Consider the following 20,034-nt stretch of genomic DNA (forward strand, 5'->3'; position numbering starts at 1 on the left):
TGGCTATTTCCACGAGTCACGTGCACTGGAGAGGTTGCTTTGCCTGCAAGCTTCTTGAAAGGTCAAGCATTTTGGCGCGATGTAGCCATAATTTGCTGGGCCGCAGCGACGAGGGTAACCGCGTTTTTGAAATTCTAGAATCTAATATGGATATTACTTACGGTGGCCTACACTCATCTCAATAATTAAGGAGCCTAACGGTAATAGTTAGCCTAACTTTAAAAACTGGGCGAAGTCTTAGGTGAAGCACCATGTATAATGGCTATAAAGGAAACGCGAGAAACTACTGAATACAAAACCGCCTTCCTTTTCTCCTATTAATTTATTTTTCTAGCCAACGTAAACCTCAGAGCCCTCAGTAATTTTGTACTACAGTAACAGCTGCAAATTATGAAACTATGCAGCATGTGATCGCCGTATCCTTTTTTTTTTCGGAAAGTTTTTTTCCCCAGCTCTCATTAACAGAGCGGGTGCAGGAAACCTTTGTGCAGTAGCACTGGTGGCAGCTGCCGTGCTTCGAGAAGGCTGGAAGGCGGGCGCGCAAGGAAAGGCATTCAACACTGACATTGATTTCGCCGTTATGTCTCTTATTCTGGGTTTGCAGCAGGTTTGAACCTTGCCCGGACCGTGATCTGTACATTTAGCCAAAACTATCATTGGGTGCTAAAATTCCTCGAATTTCTCCGTTAATCTTAAAATTCCCAGAAAACCCGTCCATCTGCTCTTCTCTCTTTTGGCCCAATTTTGAATGTATGGGTGTATCATGTTTGTGCTGTATTCCTGTTCAGAGGGCTGACAGAAGATGCCTGCTGTCAAATTTGATGGTTTGGGTAATGAAATGTTATTTCAGCTTTCAGCGAAAAAGCATCACTTTAGGTGTTTCAAAAAGGCTTAAAAAAGATTACGTAAAGCTAGGTCTTGGTTGCTCTGTGCAGCTTCCCTCCACCCCCCCCCCCCTTCCTCCAAAAAAAGAAATAATGTGGTTAAAAAAAATTAGTAACAACACGTTTAAAGAGTTCGGTCAGTATACTTTAAGTTGAAACGCGGTGACCACTTCGTTATGTAAACTCGATACAGATAGCTGCTAAAGAAGTTACTCTCATTGGGGTTTCGCCTGCAAAGTCAATGGTCTCTTAATTTTGACACAGTTTAACTGCTATTTCTTTACACGCAGAACTTTATCACCATTGAGTACATCTAATCACTTACTGAAATTAAAAGAGCACTGAAGTTGAAAGAACAACTACGATTTCTCATTAGCTGGGAATAATTTCTCTTTTCCGTTGACAGCTTGCAAACACACAACCTTACGCGGTCATTCGCAGTCATTCTGCGAGGGCATACAAACTGCCACGGCGTCTCATCGTGACCAGTGCCATCGCAGCCGTGGCCCTGTGGTTTGGGCGCCAGCCTCGGCGGCGAGAGATGAATAATTCGAAACCCACCGCCAGCTACCACCGGTAAAAATCGGTGCAAGCGTCCCCCAGCCTTGCGCCCGGCTTTCTTCTAGATTGTACGCTTGGGAGAGGCTCCGTAAACACCGCTGCGCCCCTCGCATGCCAAGCCCAGTTTCAAACGGCCTAGCAACCTGCTAAAATGGTTACCCTTCGGCCAAAGCGGTGCGAACGGGAGCAAAGCTTCGATGCGGTGCCACCGGGTGTGAGCACGACCTAGCGCAGCGGCCTCTGCTCATCCGTACGAACAAAGCAGCCCTTCTGCATCTGCAGAGAAGATGACGACCTCAGCGTCAGAAGTCCAACTGCCATCAGCGCCGCGGTGTCCCCGGGACGACGCCTCCCCTCTCGCGAGACGCACACACCGTCAGCTGCAGTTCTTTCGACAGAACGCACAACTCTTGCGAACCTTTATCCGCTGGCCAGCGCACAAAAGCATCAGCAGCAGTCAGGGTGATATACCGGACACACTAGTTCATTTTCGTCATTCTCAAAAACTAATTACAGCACTTGAACCGATAATGGAGTGGAATTGTCAGTACTGGCAGGGTTGGGAAACAACATCAGGCGGTTAGACGGCCCGATGACTATAATGGGAAATAAGCATTTCTTGCCAGACATCGAGACCTGTCATAGCCCCTGTACACACAATTCATGTGCAGTGCATAGCACGTGTTAGTAACTTACAAGTCACCTAAATAATTTCGAATCCGCGGTTTGTGTTTTAAAGCACCTGAAAGCGAGTTGATCATCCCTATAGAAGCCTCTCAAATCCTCTCCTGGTTTCCATATTGCGAGTGACCAGATACGCAACGGCGGGCTAAATCAATTCGCTTACACGCGTTGGCGCACGTCGGAACAGAAGAACAAAAACAAAACATGCAAGCACTGTGAGCAGACGGATCCGTTCACAATGCAGACGACGGAACGGCACACGCGAGCGCCATCACGGCGATCTCCGTCGACAATCGCAGAGGTTAGAGGGGGAGGGGGGGGGGGGGGGGGGCGGGAAAGGAGGGAGCCGGCAAAAAGGATCGCTGCTCATTAGTGCATTCCGGAGCCTCGGCGTATCGAACAAGGGAGGCCCCGTCGCATTCTCAGGCCATGCGGAAGAGCAATTGGCTGCCGACGCTCTGTCTTTCGCGCACACGCTACTATCCCCCCCCCCCCTCCCGACCACGTGGTCCCCATTCGCCATGCATGGCTTGGCGAGCGGCGGCGGTGACGCTTTTATACGGATGGACGCCATTACTCAAGCATCCGTGCAACTGCTATCCCTCTTTTATCTTTGTGCTGCCGCCGACACCCGTCGGCGAAGCATTTTATGGCGTCCCTCTATTGGCGTGTATGAATGACTCGGCACGGGCAGTCGTTAAATGACGACGCTGCGTAAGACCCCGCTTTTGTCCTGGAGTGTAATTAAAACGCGGTTTTTCACTCGCGAGAGCCTGTGTGCTCTTCGAGTGCTGTCTTTGCAGCCGTTCCGTTTGGAGCTGACGAAGGGATGGCGATGGTGACATGAACAATGCGATGAAGAATGGCAGACGAACTGCGTGGGACGGGGTTATTTCAAAAGAAAGTCGGACAAGACGTCGGCGACATGTATTTTATACGCTTCAATGCGGCAAAACTAGTGCAGTCAAACGTCAATACTATTGGCTGTTTGAGTTTTTCTGTTTTCAGTTCGCTAGCACTTAGTGGCCATTTCCAGTATTCAGGTGCTGTATGTTTGTCTGTTTGTCTCTCTCTTTGTTTGAAGCCGGTTTTGTGGCAGGTTGCTCACCTTTCCACTGTGTAAGGCGGCGGCCTATTTAATCGTGAGAGGCTCCTCGGAACGAGCAATGTGATCGAACGTGATCGGTTGCGCGCAGCATAAAGTGCGATCAGCGCAGTGCGTCAAGAAATCGGTGCATTGCCCAGGACAAGCAGTAAGGTGGAAACAAAGCCGACTTCTGAAGATAGCTGACGTACGCGGTCGCACCGCTGAGCATGCGACTCATATTTTGGCGTTTCTGGGTAACTTCGAAGAACCTCCATCATCCTCGAAGAGCGCTGGCGCTAAGTACTTGTTGCGACACCGCGCTGCTGGACTTCGAGACAGTTTCTGCAAAGCTCAAGGAGTGCATCATGGGCGTCCGGAGGGGGGGGCAAGGGGGGGGGGGCGGCTGCACCCCCCTGGAAAATCCCTCACTCGAACTGGGAGTGATGGCCGCACGCCAGGGGCGGTGGTGCGCTCAGCCAAAAGGATAAAAGCAGCCCCGCTTCCACGCTTTGGGTCACATCTGCGAAATGCCGCGTCCGGGCGCGCGTCGTTCCGCCGTTTTCAAACCACGCCACCGCCAGCTCTGCTGAAGGGCGACCTGTTGCAGGCATACAGCGGCACCGGCGAGCATGTGTTTCGAGCCGTCTTGAGATGGGTGTCTGTTTCTTTGATCTCTAGAGAGATAGCGAGACGGAGGCAGACAGTGCACAGGGCACCTTGTTTTGGCCTTCGTCGCTCGCTATAATCAGGATACGTTCGTACGCCGGCCACCGATGAATTCTTCAGGAGGGAAGGACAAATCAGCCGTGTCCACCCCCGCTTTGTCGGGCTGCTCAGGGTCAAGCGGGCAATGAGTTGGCGCCGCCGCCGCCACTCGCTGTCTCCTCCGATCCACGGGAGAGCGCAGTTCGGTAGAAGCGCCGCTTTCAGAATCTTCGGCAAAGGGGATAAGCTGCTTTTGTTCACGGCGACGCAGTCTCCAGAGGCGCCCCCACACCAGCGTTCCTTGCGTCTTCTCCGAAAACCATCGCCTTTGGCCAACGCAGCCCGATGGCGCCTGCCTGGCTCGCCTGTCACCTCTGGCTGGGCCTCAAATCACAACAGCGCCCATGTACTGTGCGATGTCAGTGCATGGTAAAGAGACCCAGGTGGTCGACATCATCCGGAACTCTGTACTACTCCGTCCCTCTTAGCCCGAGTCGTTTTGGGGCTCTGAACCCCATAAAAACACAAGAACAAATTTTCCGACCGGAGTGGCGAGTGTCCCTTCCCCTCGGAAGTCGCGCGGCGTTCCTTTCACCCCCAAAGTGCGCATTCGGGGATATTGCAGCAAGTAAGCCCTTGCACGTGTGCGCGCGCATCTGTGTTTGTGCTTGGGTGTTTTTAGTGGCCAGTTGTCAACGAAGGTGAGAACAACCAACACAGTGGACGAGAAAACGACGTGCGGCGAGCAGTGTGTGTGCGGTTGCTCGACTGTGCGGATGCGCGAGCAAGATGGAGCGAGGTGTATGAAGCTGCGAGCGTGCATTTATCTTGTAAAGAAGTTTTTGTTGTATATATAGTCATCTTTTGTTTTCAACGTACGCGTTAAACCGTTTTTCCAATCAATGTGTATGATGAGTGTGCACCGAGAGCGTGTAATGAAGCACATAAATGAATTATCACCCGTGTAATTGCGCAATTCGCCCAGAAAAATCCGAGGCGCCTACAGTTGCTGTTCAAGGAAGACTGACTAAGTGACTGTAGTTGCGTGTTTGTGAACATATTGTGCTGTGTGCTGGTCATCAATCCGGGTGAGTCGAGAACTCGTATGCAGCAAGACTGAGCACTCTTCTCCACGAAGTGATAGTATCTTTTTGCACTTTTTATTAATTGTAATTGCTTCTTCGTCGATAAACTCCAATGCATCTCTCCTAGCCACGCTTTAATTTGCTGTTTGTAATTTTTCTTTCATGTCTGTATTTTACTTATTTATTTTTATTTATATATAAATAAATAAATTTACTCCGCAAATAGGGCCTTTTTGCAACGAACATACCCCCCCCCCCCCCCCCCCCTCCGGCGCCAACAACCAATGGGGCCCCCCCCTGCAAAAAATTCTGCGGACGCCCTTGGAGTGCATCGATGTCGCGTACCTCAATCTGAGCGTTATCTGGATAAAGCTGGGGCGCCGACTCGTTGTGCTTTTGGATACTTGTGTGTATTTTTGCGCTGTCATTGGTGATGTTTCCTTGCTTGACAAGGTCTCCGTGACATTAGTGGTTGCCAAAACGAATCTGACAAGCACCGAAGGAAACACCCCGCAGGTTCAACATTCGTGATGGAGGCTAACTGGAAGTAAGCCGGGCAAACTGTCGTTCAGATAGCGTTCATTTTGTTTTTGTTTTTTCCTCACTGACTCTGCAAAGTTTAACTAGTGCTCAAAAAGGAAAAAAGGCTGTTAATCATTACTTTAACGTGCCATTTAGGCGACCGGTGGCAGGCGTTGCACAGAAGAATGAACGGACTATTTTTATCGACCGCTGACATTATCGCATGATGGGAAATAAGCCGTAATAGCCCTTACGCATTATCGTCGTTAAACCGCATTGTAAAACTGAACATGTTATGGGAAGGATGAGGTACGAAGCCCTATCTTCGTCACGAAGGTTATACCATGCACTCGTAACTTGCAGCAGTAACAACACGAGGCTAGAAACGTCTAAACGTTCCAGGTATTCGAATTTAACGCAGACACCTTTGAGGCCTCCTGGACACAAACTCTCGTCGCCTTTCCTGAGATTACAAATACGATACCGAGACAGTAATTCCAAGAGCACATGAAATGTGGAAGCACTGCACGGACGCATAGCTTTGAGGAAAGTTGTTCACCGGTTTGAACTCCTTGATGAGCGCAGCAATCGAGATTTCTGTAAATCGGTCTATCGCATTTTTTTTTCATCCTTTATTCCCTCCCTATACCAGCCGAGGTGCCTAAATTTTAACTGATAATTACCCTTTAATTCGTGCGCGTGTACAGGAAATAATGTAGCGGCCAGCCTCTCCTTAAGGCTTTTGGTGCAATGCTTCCAATGCGAGGCGACCAACCGAAATAGTCTTTTGGCCTAGACTTTCTTTTTTCTGCCCTTTCCTCTGCTTAGGACTCCCAAGAGAGAGAGAGAGAGAGATTGATGAACGGAAAGGCAGGGAAGTTAACTAGGCGACGCCCTGTATGCTACCCTACACGTGGGAAGGGGAACGGAAGAAGAGATAGAAAAGGGAGAGAGGAAGCTAAATGACTTTTTCGCGTGTCCGTAGTCCATAACTGACAGGGTGCACTGGGCACACTCTGAAAGTTTACAGCCTTGTACTTGGGAGTCCCAAAGTTTTCTCCAAATATTACGGGTGCAGTGACGGATGACTCTAGATAAATCTCAGCCGCCGGGGACCCCTTTGCATGTGCCAAAGGTTGCAACCGTGGTATGCCCTTGTGAAATACGTCAGTGTACCTAGCCCAGGACCTTTTGTCGCGCGGCCACCTTGGCGGGCCTGGGCGGCTAGCGCCGCTACGGCTACGGCTACGGCTAGCGCCGTAGAATCCCAGCAAATGCGCAGCACTTCACACAGCTGGGCTTTGCCGGCGGCTCGTGCAACTATCGAGGTTCGCTCTCGCACGGTTCCGGCGGTCCATACGTCGGTCCCGTATCGACCGGAAAGCGCCGGCAGCGCCAGCGTCGGGAGCGGAGGTGACCAGCTCCGGCGAAGCGCGCGGGAAGGTGAATGCGGAGAAAGAGGGAGCGGGAAAGGGGAGTAGCCTCAGAGGAAGAGGGTCGGGGGAGTCTATGAGGGAGAGTCCGAGTCTCTGGCCCGAGACCCCGGGCGCCGAGTGAGCGAGGGAACCGCAGCGACAGTCGCGGAGGTTCTTCTCCGGGGCCGAGTCTGTTCTCCCGCGCTCCGACCAATGGGGTTGCGCCGGTCGGTTCGCTGCCGGGTAGTTCCGCCCCGGGCTCGAGCTCCGCCGGAACCCCGGGCCCGCCGCCGACGGCGCTGCGCTATAGAGACTCCGCGCCGGCAGGGGCGGAGTGTTCATAGAGCTCCGAGACTCCGCCTTTCTTCCGCATCGACCTATGCCGCAGCCTGCCCTTGCGGTACACACGGGCGTATGAGGAAGCGGGGGGGTGGACTGCGGCGAACTGCGGTGGTTTGCTCTGCGGAGTATACGTGGTGGTGGATCCAGATGGAAAGAAGGGGTGAAAAGGGGAAGGGTTGGAAGAGCTGGATGAAGGCAGAAAGGGTGGTGAGGTTCTGCAGGGAGTTAGATACCCGACCGGGTAGTTTTCGTCGACTGGACGTCCTCACTCCCTTCATTTTGTGTGCACCCGCCGCTATCACCTCTCCCCCTCTGTGCCGGCCACTGCGGCAGCAGTGCGTACACTGCAGTCCCGCATAACTGTAAATACGGTGCTTGCAGGAAGAAGAGGGAAAGGGGGCAGTTGAGTCTCCGCCTGCAAGAGGCCCACTGCCCTCTGGCACGCTACATCTAGTAACCCGGCTTACGGAGAGAGAGGGGAACCTGCAAAAGGGAGAGGAAGAGGAGATAAGTGAAGTAAGAAAGTGCGAAGCTAGATGCTAAGGGAGAGAGAGAGACGGAGTTATAGATGAAGGCGACCCGAGGAACGAGGTCCGCAGAGTTTTGATCAAAGTCGCATTATCAACACCGCCGCCTCGCTTCTCCACTATACTGGGCGTTATATGGCGGCGCGGACTCGTTCGAAGCGGTTGAGGAAAAGAGAGAGGAGTTATGGTTAGTGCGCCCTCTGACGGTTATGATTTTCATTTTGTGCGGCCGCTTTCCCTCCTCTTTTATCATCTCCGTCCGGACCAGAAGCGCCTGTTTTTTTTTAGGTTTTTGCGCACTTGCTTATTTATTTACCTCTTTACACCCCTGCACGATTTTCTATCGCACGGTTTCACCCTCTTTCTCCGTCGCGAAAACGGCCGCCATGACAACCGCCTGTTCCTGCGCCTCCATATGGCCGACCGCCGCCATCTTGGTCCTTCTTCGGCTTGCCCTTCCGGCCGCGTCTGGCTCGTGTTTGGCTTCTCCCTTTATGGGGACTTAGTTGATAGCGTTTCTGTGCATGACACTGAATCGAAGTTTACTGATTTATCCTTTAGTTCGTCAGGATCAAACATGTTGTGCTTTTGAAATAAAAAATTATGATGCAAATCATCATTCAAGCAGTATCTAAGTGACGGAAATGAATGTATTAGCATGTTTATTCAGCAACAACAAAACCTCAGGGACGCGCACTCAAATTCTAACGAATTACGTGATATTCGTCAACAAAGGACATTTCTTTCAGTGATTTAAAGTAGATCTTTTATCTGACTTGACCCATTATTGCCGAAATAAAGGATCAATAGAACAAAATATTACTTCCACATTATGCTAACTAATGTACCGACATAACAAAGGCGATATAAAAAACTTGATAGCCCCATGAAAATTTGCGAAATCAGGGTGCTGCTGATTCAAAAATGGGAATTTGGTCCATTTTGTGCGGCTATTCAGCGTATTCTGAAAGACCAAAGCGAAGAACTGGAACCAATGCGAAGGCCTGGAGACCGAAGAATATTTTTGGCCACCAAATGTTTATTTTCTTGCGCAAGAATTCTTAAAAAATAACAGGCCGGGAGTTGTTGAATGCAGACTAGAAGTCACACTCTTATGCTCTTTTTTCTTCACAAAACATCAATGGTGACGCACTTATCATTTTTGACCCAAATAAGAGGCTGCTGAGAACACGCTGACATTAATTTTTGTATTCAATTCCATGTTGTAGCTAGTGTACACGGCCTGCTAACGTATGTCGCGAATTCGAGATACTGGACATTAAAGGAGTAAATAAATAACTCGTCGTTCTAAATAACTGGGCCTGCCTTGAATCTTTTTTTTTTAATGGAGCGTTTAACGTCCCAAAGCGACTCAGGCTATGAGGGACGCCGTAGTGGAGGGCTCCGGAAATTTCGACCACCTGGTGTCCTTTAACTTTCTATTGACATCGCACAGTACACGGGCGTCTAGGATTTCTCCTCCAAAGAAATTCGACCGCCGCGGCCGGGATCAAACCCGCCTATCTTTGAAATTTTCCGACCGATATGGCATTAGAGTGAAAATAGCTGTCTTGCATGCGTTAGGAGAGACTGCTAGTGAAGTTTTTCACTGTTAGGCTGCTTCCTTTGCTTCTGAATAACATGTGACATGAAAATGGGCGTCAGGCTCAGACTTATTGGGGATAAATTTTTCTCCCAGTCCTTTCATTGCCCTGTTTGGTTAGCCAGCCCCATGGTGTTAGAATATGTTAGGTTCTAACACAATGGCCAGCCCTATTGGGACATCATGCTGCATGTCCTATTTCGGCTTTATTATCGAACAGCTTGGTGAGCCGCTTGCAAGTGTTCCAATAACCTCCGCAATGTCTTGCTCTCGAATGAAGGCAATCTGTGGCTAACACATGCACGGTACAGGTGGGCAAAAATCGACACTCATTGGGTCGGCAGTAGTGCGCGCAGCACAGAACCTAGATGGCTGCCGTCATTGTTATCTTTCCTTGATATCGCCGTGGTTTTTATTGCATGTACTCTTAAACCAGTGAACCTTTGCTTGTCGCTGTCAGCTCACTGCTGTTCGCCACGTGTGTCGCGCGCTGTCTGGCGTTGGTTTACCAGGTGATGACAGGCTGATTTCGGATGACTGCGATCTCAGTCAGCCGGCTGTGCGACATTCAGGACTTCCTGCGACGAGACAGACGTTTTATCTGTAGCGTTCATGGTTTAAAAAGAGCCCGGCCGAGATTCAAGAGCAGGTATTACTATCACCGCCATCAAGTTTGTTTGTTTGTTTTTATTTTTCTATTGGGACGCCTTTAAAGCCCTTTGCTTAGCCTTTCGCCCTCAGACTATCTGTTTCCTATATATCTTGAATACATTTTTTCAGCGCATTTAAACTGGACACAAGACAATGTAGCAGGACACAGAATGTACCAAAGGACAAACGCTTTGATACATACATGGTCTGTTCTGAAAGTAGTAGGACTCATTTTTTTTTAAAAATTTATTCAAGAGAATAGTACAAACGATTACAATTTTTCAAGGTAGCACCCTTCCGCACCTACACGCTGCGGCCAATGAGTTTTACAGTTTTCGTACGCCTCCAGGAACGCCTGGACCGGAATGTTGTTTAGCTCCCTCGTCACGGCCTGTTGTACCACCTCTACCGATCGATGATGTTTCCCCTCGAGCGTCGATTTTATTCTCGGGAATAGAAAAAAGTCTGGCGGGGCCAAGTCGAGGCTGTAGGGGGGTTGAGGCAGCGTTGCCGCCTTGTGCTGGGCAAAAAATCGGGGTCCTCATTCAGATGATGAAGAAGATCCTACCGGTTTGCCTTTGCCTCCTCTGACAACACTCCCGGCACCAACTTCGCGCACGCTTTCCTCATGGATAAGTTTTCTGTCACGATCTCAAAAACTTGGGTTTGAGGAATGCTCAAGTCATCAGCAATCATTCTGATACTCATTCTAATAATCACTGTTCAGTAAATGTTTCACTCGCTACACATTTTCGTTCGTCTTGCTGGTCGAAGGGCGTCTGAAGCGGTCGTCTTCCTCCACTCTTTCCTTACCTTCTTGGAAGAGCTTGTACCACTCAAAAAACACCTGATAAACCCATTGAAGCGTCACCGTAGGCCTCCTTAATCATGTTGTGAGTCTCTTTGCCCGTTTTACCAAGATTTGGTTTGGTTTATGGGGTTTAACTTCCCAAAGCGACTAAGGCTATGAGAGACGCCGTTTTACCAAGATTTACTCAAAATTTGATCGCGTATCGCTGATCCAGTAAACGCTCGACGATTCTGCGTGACGAGACGTTTCGACAGGGGTTCACAGTACAAGCGACCTCCTCTCTTCAACGGACGAGAGCCGACTGCCGATTTTCCCCAGCATTTCCAGTATCCCCCTTCAACGATCCTGCGCGCGCAGACCACCTCTCGTCCGCCCGTTCGCCCAGGAAAAAACCAGTCCTGCTACTTTCAGAACAGACCCTGTAGTCTTGCCTTTGGTTTGAATTTGCTAAAAAAGATGCCTTGAAGCTACAACAACCTACTAGCCCGTCTTGCTGCGTTAATAACTGTTTGCTAGGCCCGCTCCCTTTTCTGTAGTCACCGCTGCGAAATAATATCAGCTGAAATCGATATCTTCTGGTATATGTGAAGCAACGCATTGCCTTTTACGGTGCCTACGCGCATGATCCGCGACTTCTCTTTCCATTTTCACTCCGTGTGAGAGCTCCTCAGTAAAGCAACTATGCCGTCGCAAGTGCTCAATTCGTCGCAACATTTTTTTTTTTCATTTTTTTCTAGCGACAGCACTCCTTGCGAGATTTGCTCATTTTATAATGAAAACTGTAGTGCGGTCGCCAGTCCCCTGTGGCTCTAAAGGCACAATCTAGGTCCGTTCATTCAGATTATTCCAGTGCTACAAGTCATTTCTGAAATCTAGTAATAACTACCTTGTGCAACTTGCCAAGCTGAAAAAGAATGAGTCCATTCGTCACACCCGCCACGGTGAAAAATGGAACGTGCCCACCCCACGGGCAAACTATTGTAAGCCATAATTATGCTACACCCTCCCTTTTTTGCTAAATTCGTTTGACGAAGCACCCTTTAATCCGTTATGTAAATTCAATTCTGATGTTAAATTGTTTTCATCACATTTGCATACATGATGAGGGTATTGTGCCTTGATGTGCTCGTTTTGTTCAATGTTTGGAAATTTTGTTCTTTCGCTCATTTATTTTACTGCAGTTAATTTTAATAATTACTGTATGCTCTATTATTGTCGCACGTGTTTGCCGTTCTTGTATACTCTTGTAACCTGCGAAGTAATGATTCCGATGGCCGTACCTCTGTGAATGCCAACATGTAAGGAGCCATCCCATGTCAAGCCGTTGTCGCGGCTTTTAGTCCTGTCTCCTCCTCTCAAAAGGAAATAAAGAATTGAATTGAATTGAATACTGGCAGAGGTCATGCCAACCAACTGCTAACAAATGAGTGGCTGCTCAGAGGTGAACGGAAGTTTGTTCCACATCCGGCTTCTCGTTGCCGGTAACGGTGAATACCGGCAACTCCTGTTCCGAAAGAGATTTCTCGAGAAGGCTACCCGTGAGTAGCCCTCACAAATGTGAACATAGGTATCTGCCGATCCCCCTCTCGCAAGCGACGCCCTTCGCAACGCGCAAGTGTGAATGGGCTCTTAGAAGCAGTTACGGCTGGCGAAATTCTCTGAGGAATGTTTCCCCTTGGAATGTTTTTTTAACGGATAGCATTAAGGGTCATGTTCAGCATAAAACCGGGGCACGGCGCAGTGACTCAGAATCCCCATTGGTCTAGAGGGTGATGACGTCAGAACCATATCAATTTCACTTCAAAGAAAAAATTAGTTGTTCAGGCGCTGGAATCGAATCTCTCTCCCTTGGGTCGCGAGGAGCCCCTCACTACGGCGTCTCTCATAGCCTGTGTCGCTTTTGGGACGTTATACCTCCATAAACCATAAACCAAACTCTTCGGATGAGCTTCTGTGTCCCCCCTCCCCTCAGCTTTTTTTTTCATCGGCGTTCAGTGCTTTCGGCTTGATGACGTGCGCTTTCCGCAGGTATCAGTGTTATTCAATCAATCAGGTTTATTTTCACGTCAAGGATGTGAGGAGCGGAGACAAAAAGTCTATAGAGGCTTGACGGAGGTCCTTGCCCCCTACTAACAGCTACATTGTGTCCAAAAACCCACAATCACACAACGGTACATTATATGTTATGCCTGTGACATATTTAAAACAAAAGCACATTGCATCGAAAATAAACACGTTCAGGGCATCAAAAAACTCATAACTATCAAACATATCACGTCAGTAGGGAAGGCATAACAGCAGGCTGAGTTAGTACAGTAAAGAAAGAAACTATATGTTGTTACTCTTCACTAATTACAGTTTTTCACAAATTGTTTAAAATGGACGGCATATTATAGGACAGCATTTGTCTGCCGTAGTTAGTTCGCGTTCGCGGTAAATACCAGTTGTCTCCGATGCGCGTATTGCAGGGGCGTTCTCTCCATATTAGTCTAGGCAAATCAGCGAGAAATGCAGTTCCTTGATTAATATTTGATGTGTACTTTTTGCGCAGCAGGACAGGGTACAATTGTGCCACTGTTCGTGGTCTGCGCTACAAGTCAGGCCACACTAAGCAATTTATTGTGTTATGACATCATCATTCATTCTCCCCTCTCCTCTCGCAGAGTGCCGGCGGGGGCCTGGACGATGGGGGTCCGACGTCTCCGTTCCTTCTGGGAGGGGTGCCCTCGAGCCCGTCGCCCGACGACAAGGGTCGCTCGGCGGGGGCTACGGCCGGCGGAGTGGGGCCCCTCCTGCCCACGGCGCAGCCCGCAGGTCAGTGCACGCACTCCCAATGTTGCTCGCTAATCTCGGCACTCCGCTCATAGCCGATGGTGACAATACGGTGACCATGAGCACATACCTGTGGAGCTTTGTGGCGGCTGAAGACGGTGCCAACACAAGAATTCAATAAACTTTATTCACCAGACATTTTTCTGGATGGTTTCCTGGATAAAAGCTGCTAACGCAGCATGACGAAGTCCAAGAAATCAATACAAGGCAAAGCGCACAGCTTGTGACAACTAGTTTTAAGCCATCAGAAATTATAAATGATATAACAATAAATGATAAAAATACAAAGCACAGAACACAGTCAGTGATATAAAAATGTCATGAAACTCTTAGCTGTGCAGAGAAAAAAGAACGTAAGAACAAGGAGACAACTGAAGATGGCACATATTCAATCAACGAAGCAAACACAAGGTGCACACCGAGCTAAACAACACAGCAAGTAATAAAATGATATCAATAGTACACAAGTATTTACGACGTTACAAAGTAGTTCCTTAGTTCCTTTCTTTTATAGCCAGTGGTGTTTTGAAATGCGTTGACGCTGCAAAGACGCTGCAATACGTCGCGTTGGTAATGCGCAACTGACGCTGTCCAGTCATACATGCATGTAGTTAACTCGTACGTATAATCCAACACGATTTAAACGTGGTGGCATCGTTTTCTGGCCAACAGTAGCAGTAATTTTTTTCTAATGTGATGGTCTTTTACTCTCGAACAAAACGAACAAAACGACGGAGCGGATAGAGACCAAGCAGCTAGCTAAGCTTGTGTATTCTCGTCAGGTTTATTGCTAAAATGAACTTCGTTAGAGCACTTCATTCTTGGTAGTTAAGCTTCAAGTCACGGCCCCAAAGTTGTGTCAGACATCTCATAATGCGAAAGTGACGCTGTCCACTCATCCATGCATCCATTTAACTTATACGTATAGTCCAAAACGATTAAAGGTTGTTACATTATTATCTAGCCGCCGCGGTGGCTCAGTGGCTATGGCATTCGGCTCCTGACCCCAAAGACGTGGGTTCGATCCCGGTCGCGGTGGTCGAATTTCTATGGAGGCGAAATTCTAGAAGCTCGTGTGCTGTGCGATGTCAGTGCACGTTAAAGAACCCCAGGTGGTGGAAATTATCCCGGAGCCCTCCACTACGGCTTCCCTCATGGCCTGAGTCGCTTTCGGACGTTAAACCTCAATAAGCCAAACCAAACCAAACATTATTATCTGACTAACGATAGCCATAATTTTTTCCTGGTGCGATGGTATCTTACTGTCGAACAAAACGACGGAGCGGATAAAGGGACCAAGCAGCCAGCTAAGCTTGTGTGTTTTCGTCAGGTTTATTGCTAAAATAAACTTCGTTAGAGAACTTCATTCTTGGTAGTTAAGCTTCAAGTCACGGCCCCAAAGTTGTGTCAGACATCTCATAAACCACGCGCAAGGCGCACAACTTCTTGATTATCCTCAGCGATAGCAGGCATTTAAAACTCACTGGAGAACAAGGATATGTCCCAGTGATCTCCCCATGCATTGCTCTTGCTCAGAGGTCGCCTTTTACCAGCGCGGTTCGTAACCTGGTCCCTCCCCATAAGCCTCTGGCGTTCTGGCTATATTTCCGTTCACTTGTCTACTCTGCCTGTCTAAAAGCAACGGTTACACTCCAAGCAAAAAAAAGGGTTAAATTGGGAGTAACCGTACCAGTGAGTCCTTATGAAGAACGGTTAGTGCGTGCGTAGGCTAACTGTAGCCGACGTCCCTTTGTAAATAGTCTCTGCAGGAGTAACGGTTCACCGTTTGAGGGTCTGACGCTCGTGGAAGTTTTTAGTCTTTTCTGGCTTAGAACGGGATTATTTTCGCAATGCACATGCTTTACCCGGTTCAATTTTCCCCCTTCAAATCCTGAAAGAACATCAACTCATGTCTCTCCATCTCGTACTTTGTCTTATGAATGGGGCTCTCCTTGAGTCCCCTAACGTTAACGCGATAATTTTCCTTCCCACTGCAAGCTATACGCTGTTCTTGCAGGCACACAACACCCGCTCGTTTACTTAAATATCCGCGTATCGCTTTCTATGGGATCTGTTAACTTAAAAGGACGTACACCTCTACCTTTACACAGATATTTCTACTGTGTTGAACGTTCCGTTTGCGGAATCTGAAATCAACTATCTTCAGCTATGGCCTCTTCCGGAAAGTGTTCTTAGTGTCTTTTCTGTACTCCCGTGTTTCTATCAATACCCACCACCTAACCGAGGAGCAAGCTTTGTTCAACGTATGAGGCGCCGTGGGGCTACCATAGGTGACCATTGCGCTTAACAAGTGCCAAGTGTGCTCCGAGGACAGAGTCAAGCCACTTCCTGCACGGCCACTAATTCTCTTTGTAAGACCGGCGAGTTGCCCAAGGGCCCTTCACCAAGGTTTTGATGGGGGATTCGCACTCACGACCAGCCTGTTATATCCACCAACCTATTATCCAAGTGGCTGCTTTACAATGCAAAACGGAGCGCCCATCTACAACGCTCCTCTTTTGGAATTTTCCCGCCACATGTCACGTGATCCTACGACACAAGACATGCGCTGTCTTTAGCACTAGTTCGGCCCACAAGGCACGCCAAAGATTAATTAAATAAAACCTGCTGGCATTAAGGCCGTACTCGAAAGGAGCAGATATTTTTTTTTAGCTAGATTTTAGGCCGACTGCTAAATGGTGCCGGTGTCATCCCAACCTATACGCCTTCATATTACTGGCCAGGAATATTCCAAACTAAACTCCTTTAATCGTGATTGTGGACAGCGCGAAAAGACGGGGACGTGGGAAGAACACAAAGACGAGCGCGAGACGTCCCTGTCTTTTCCCACTGCCTACAGTCATGGATTACCTACTCGCCCAAGCATCTGTTTTAGCCGTTTCATTAGTCAGTGAGTCAGTCAGTCAGAAAGTCAGTCAGTTAGTCAGTCAGTCAGTCAGTCAGTCAGTCAGTCAGTCAGTCAGTCAGTCAGTCAGTCAGTCAGTCAGAAAGCCAGTAAGTCAATCAATCAATCAATCCGTCAGTCAGTCAGTCAATCAGTCAGTCAGAAAGTCAGTCAGTCAATCAGTCAGTCAGAAAGTCAGTCAATCAATCAGTCAGTCAGAAAGTCAGTCAGTCAATCAGTCAGTCGGAAAGTCAGTCAGTCAGTCAATCAGTCAGTCAGAAAGTCAGTCAGTCAATCAGTCAGTCAATCAATCAATCAATCAGTCAGTCAGTCAGAAAGCCAGTCAGTCAATCATTCAATCAATCCGCCAGTCAGTCAGTCAGTCAATCAGTCAGAAAGTCAGTCAGTCAATCAATCAGTCAGTCAGAAAGTCAGTCAGTCAATCAATCAGTCAGAAAGTCAGTCAGTCAGTCAGTCAGTCAGTCAGTCAGCCCAGTCAGCCCAGTCAGTCAGTCAGTCAGTCAGTCAGTCAGTCAGTCAGTCAGTCAGTCAGTCAGTCAGTCAGTCAGTCGGAAAGTCAGTCAGAAAGTCAGTCAGTCAATCAGTCAGTCAGAAAGTTAGTCAATCAATCAATCAGTCAGTCAGAAAGTCAGTCAGTCAGTCAGTCAGTCAGTCAGTCAGTCAGTCAGTCAGTCAGTCAGTCAGTCAGTCAGTCGATCAATTTTTTCGCTCCTGTTCGCGGAGCTTCGTCACCGTTTGCGTAAAAGGTTGTCCGATGCTTGCTTTGCAGGTTTTCCCCTGCTGGGCGGGAAGCAGCCCGGCGGCTTCCCCCTGTCCCTGCTGTACGGGCAGCCCTCGTCGTACCTGCTCGTGGGCTCGGCGCCCTTCATGCCGCTGCCGCCGCAGGGGGACCTGTCCCGGGGCCTGCTGTTCCCGCCGCTGCACGCGGGATTCGACCCGCTCGCCAAGGTACTCCACGCTGTACGTTGCCCCAACGACGAACGCAGAATACTCCTTCTGGCTGACGTCATTCCCTCTCTATCTCTCTTGCTTTCTGACGCTTATTACAGTGAACTCTTGTGCAGCAGTTTCATGGGCAAAAAACATTGACAGACTTCTGGGACAGGTGGGATTGCACATGGAACAGAGTAGCGTGCTCCGATTAGCATGTTCCTACCTTTACGTGGGCAGTCTGTTGCCTCTGTGGAACACCTTTTGAGTAATGACGAAGCTACTTCTCAGCAACACTGCTTCTTTCCTTCTCAACAAGGAGAGCATGCTTGAAGCTTCTGGGAGACTTGCATCTTACGAATGCCTGTAGCGAACACAACGCAAACAAGCCTAACGAAACGTAACCAACGAAAGGTGGCGAGCGATTGCTAAGAAACAAAGGAATGGGCCAAGAAGAGCGATGGCGCTGTAAATTAAATACGGGACAACTACAAAGGGGCGAACATTGTGAACCGTAGCTAGTTCTTCTTTGAACACTGCTTACTTAAAATCAGTCTGCATAAAGCAACCTGCCGGGCGAGTTGGTGACGATCTTCCATAGTTACAGCGCGAAAGACAGGACAAGAGAGGACCACTGAACGACCACTGGGTGTCAGAGATGCAGTTTGGCGGACGAGATTAGGAAGTTTACGGGGATTAAAAATTCGCTGTGGCTTAGCTTGGTTAAGCCCGGTAATTGCGAAAGCAATATCCGTACCTACGCCATGGTACAGCTGGTAGTGTAGCTGGTGGTGGTGCTTGTGGTTAGACTTGGGGTGATGAATCTGTTATACAATCCAAACCAATCCAATCCACGCCTATCCAATCCAATTCAATGTAGTATAATCCAATCTAATGTAATCTAATCCAGTCCAGTCCAGTCCAGTCCAATCCAATCTAATCTAATCCAATCTAATACAATCAAGGTGAAATGAAGGTCAATGGTGGTCACCGCCGCGGCACGGCAAAGGCGTGAAAGTGCAAGTAGTATTGCTTTCGCAATAAAAGTCCGCACTGGCACAGCACACGAGTTAATTGGTGGGACACGTGAGAGGCTTTTGTCCTTCAGTGGGCGTACGGAGGTTGATGATGATGAGGCACGCCTTCCGAACCTTCCATCCAAACGAGTCCCCGGCGACGCAGGAACGCATGGCGTCGTGCCTGGACCTGGCGGCCCGCTCGTACGCGCACCAGCAGGCGGCTGCGGCGGCCCACCAGAGGCCCGGCTCGAACAAGGGCAGCTCCTCTCCGCACGACGTGCGCAGTCCCCTGCTGGGCGCCCCGACGCTGCCGTTCCCCCCGGGACTGCACGACCGGTGGCGGTCGCCGCACAGCGTGCCGGACCTGCTGTCGTCGGCCGGGGACGCGGGTTCCCCGCCGTCGCCCTTCGGCCAGGACCGCAGCGGGTCGCCCGCCAAGGGACTGGACCTCAAGAGGACAGATCACCTTACCGGTAAGAGGCCGTGGACTTCGAGCCGAATTAACTAAGGACTACTTATACTTTTCCCTTTAAAGACTAAAGAACTGCTGTATAATACAAATGTTAGAAGCATACTTGAGTATGCTTGCACAGTCTGGGATCCGAAATCATTTCTTTTCAAATTCACTTTATTCCACATTTCTCCTGGTACAGAAAACATGTGAGGGCAAGGACTAAAAGCTGCTAGTTAAGCAGCTTGACCAAGGCCCTTGCCCCCTTTGATGGCAGCGTACAGCGGTTTCAAATCACACACAAAAAATTACACACAATGTTTAGATTAGTTTCTGCAGAAGTTCTTACACTACAGCACAAAATACGATCAAATAATATTTTATGCGCGTACACCACAAATCATTATACCTAGTGAGAACACACACACACACACATATATAAAAAAACTCTTATTCACTGTACACAAAAATTTATACATGTACATACTTCACAAATGAAATCTGAAACATAGACAAATGAACTTATACAGAAATGTTTCTTTAATTACAATATGCAATTCAAATCCTTAATCTATTGCTTCATACTGTTAGATTCCTAAAATATTTAATGACGTTCAAAAGCTAGAAAGAGTTCAGAATTTGGCCGTTCGTTTTGTTTTCAATAACAATGGGCGATATTTTAGTGTAACGAGCGCGAATAAATCTTTGGGTTGGGACTCACTTCAAAAACGTAGGAAAGTTATTATGCGTGTAAAATTATTTCATAATATATTTCATTCTAGAAATAGAATAGACAGAACCAAATATATAGCCAACCCTGATTACGTGTATTCACGAAGAGATCATTCACTTAAAGTTAGACAAATACAGATGCCGGACTGACCTTTTTAAAATGTCTTTTTTCCCCAAAATGGTTTCGGAATGGAACAAGCTGCCCGAGGAAGTAGTGTCCATATTATCAAATGATTCATATTTTGTCATGCTGTGACATTTTTATGT

General features: G+C 48.5%; 1 protein-coding gene across 3 annotated transcripts in view; it reads left to right on the forward strand.

The window, feature by feature from the left end:
• Positions 1–20,034, forward strand: part of LOC149367258 (uncharacterized) — an 83,907-nt gene that overhangs the window by 22,218 nt on the left and 41,655 nt on the right. For all 3 annotated transcript variants that reach the window (XM_089566935.1, XM_089566954.1, XM_089566945.1), the window contains exons 2-4: positions 13,541–13,691; positions 17,405–17,595; positions 18,748–19,057. In XM_089566935.1, the coding sequence (XP_089423061.1) occupies positions 13,541–13,691; positions 17,405–17,595; positions 18,748–19,057 (652 nt within the window). The remainder of the gene's footprint in view (positions 1–13,540; positions 13,692–17,404; positions 17,596–18,747; positions 19,058–20,034) is intronic.

Source organism: Amblyomma mixtum, chromosome 1 (genome assembly GCF_055824585.1).
Source record: "Amblyomma mixtum isolate Tamu chromosome 1, ASM5582458v1, whole genome shotgun sequence".
NCBI lineage: Eukaryota > Metazoa > Arthropoda > Arachnida > Ixodida > Ixodidae > Amblyomma > Amblyomma mixtum.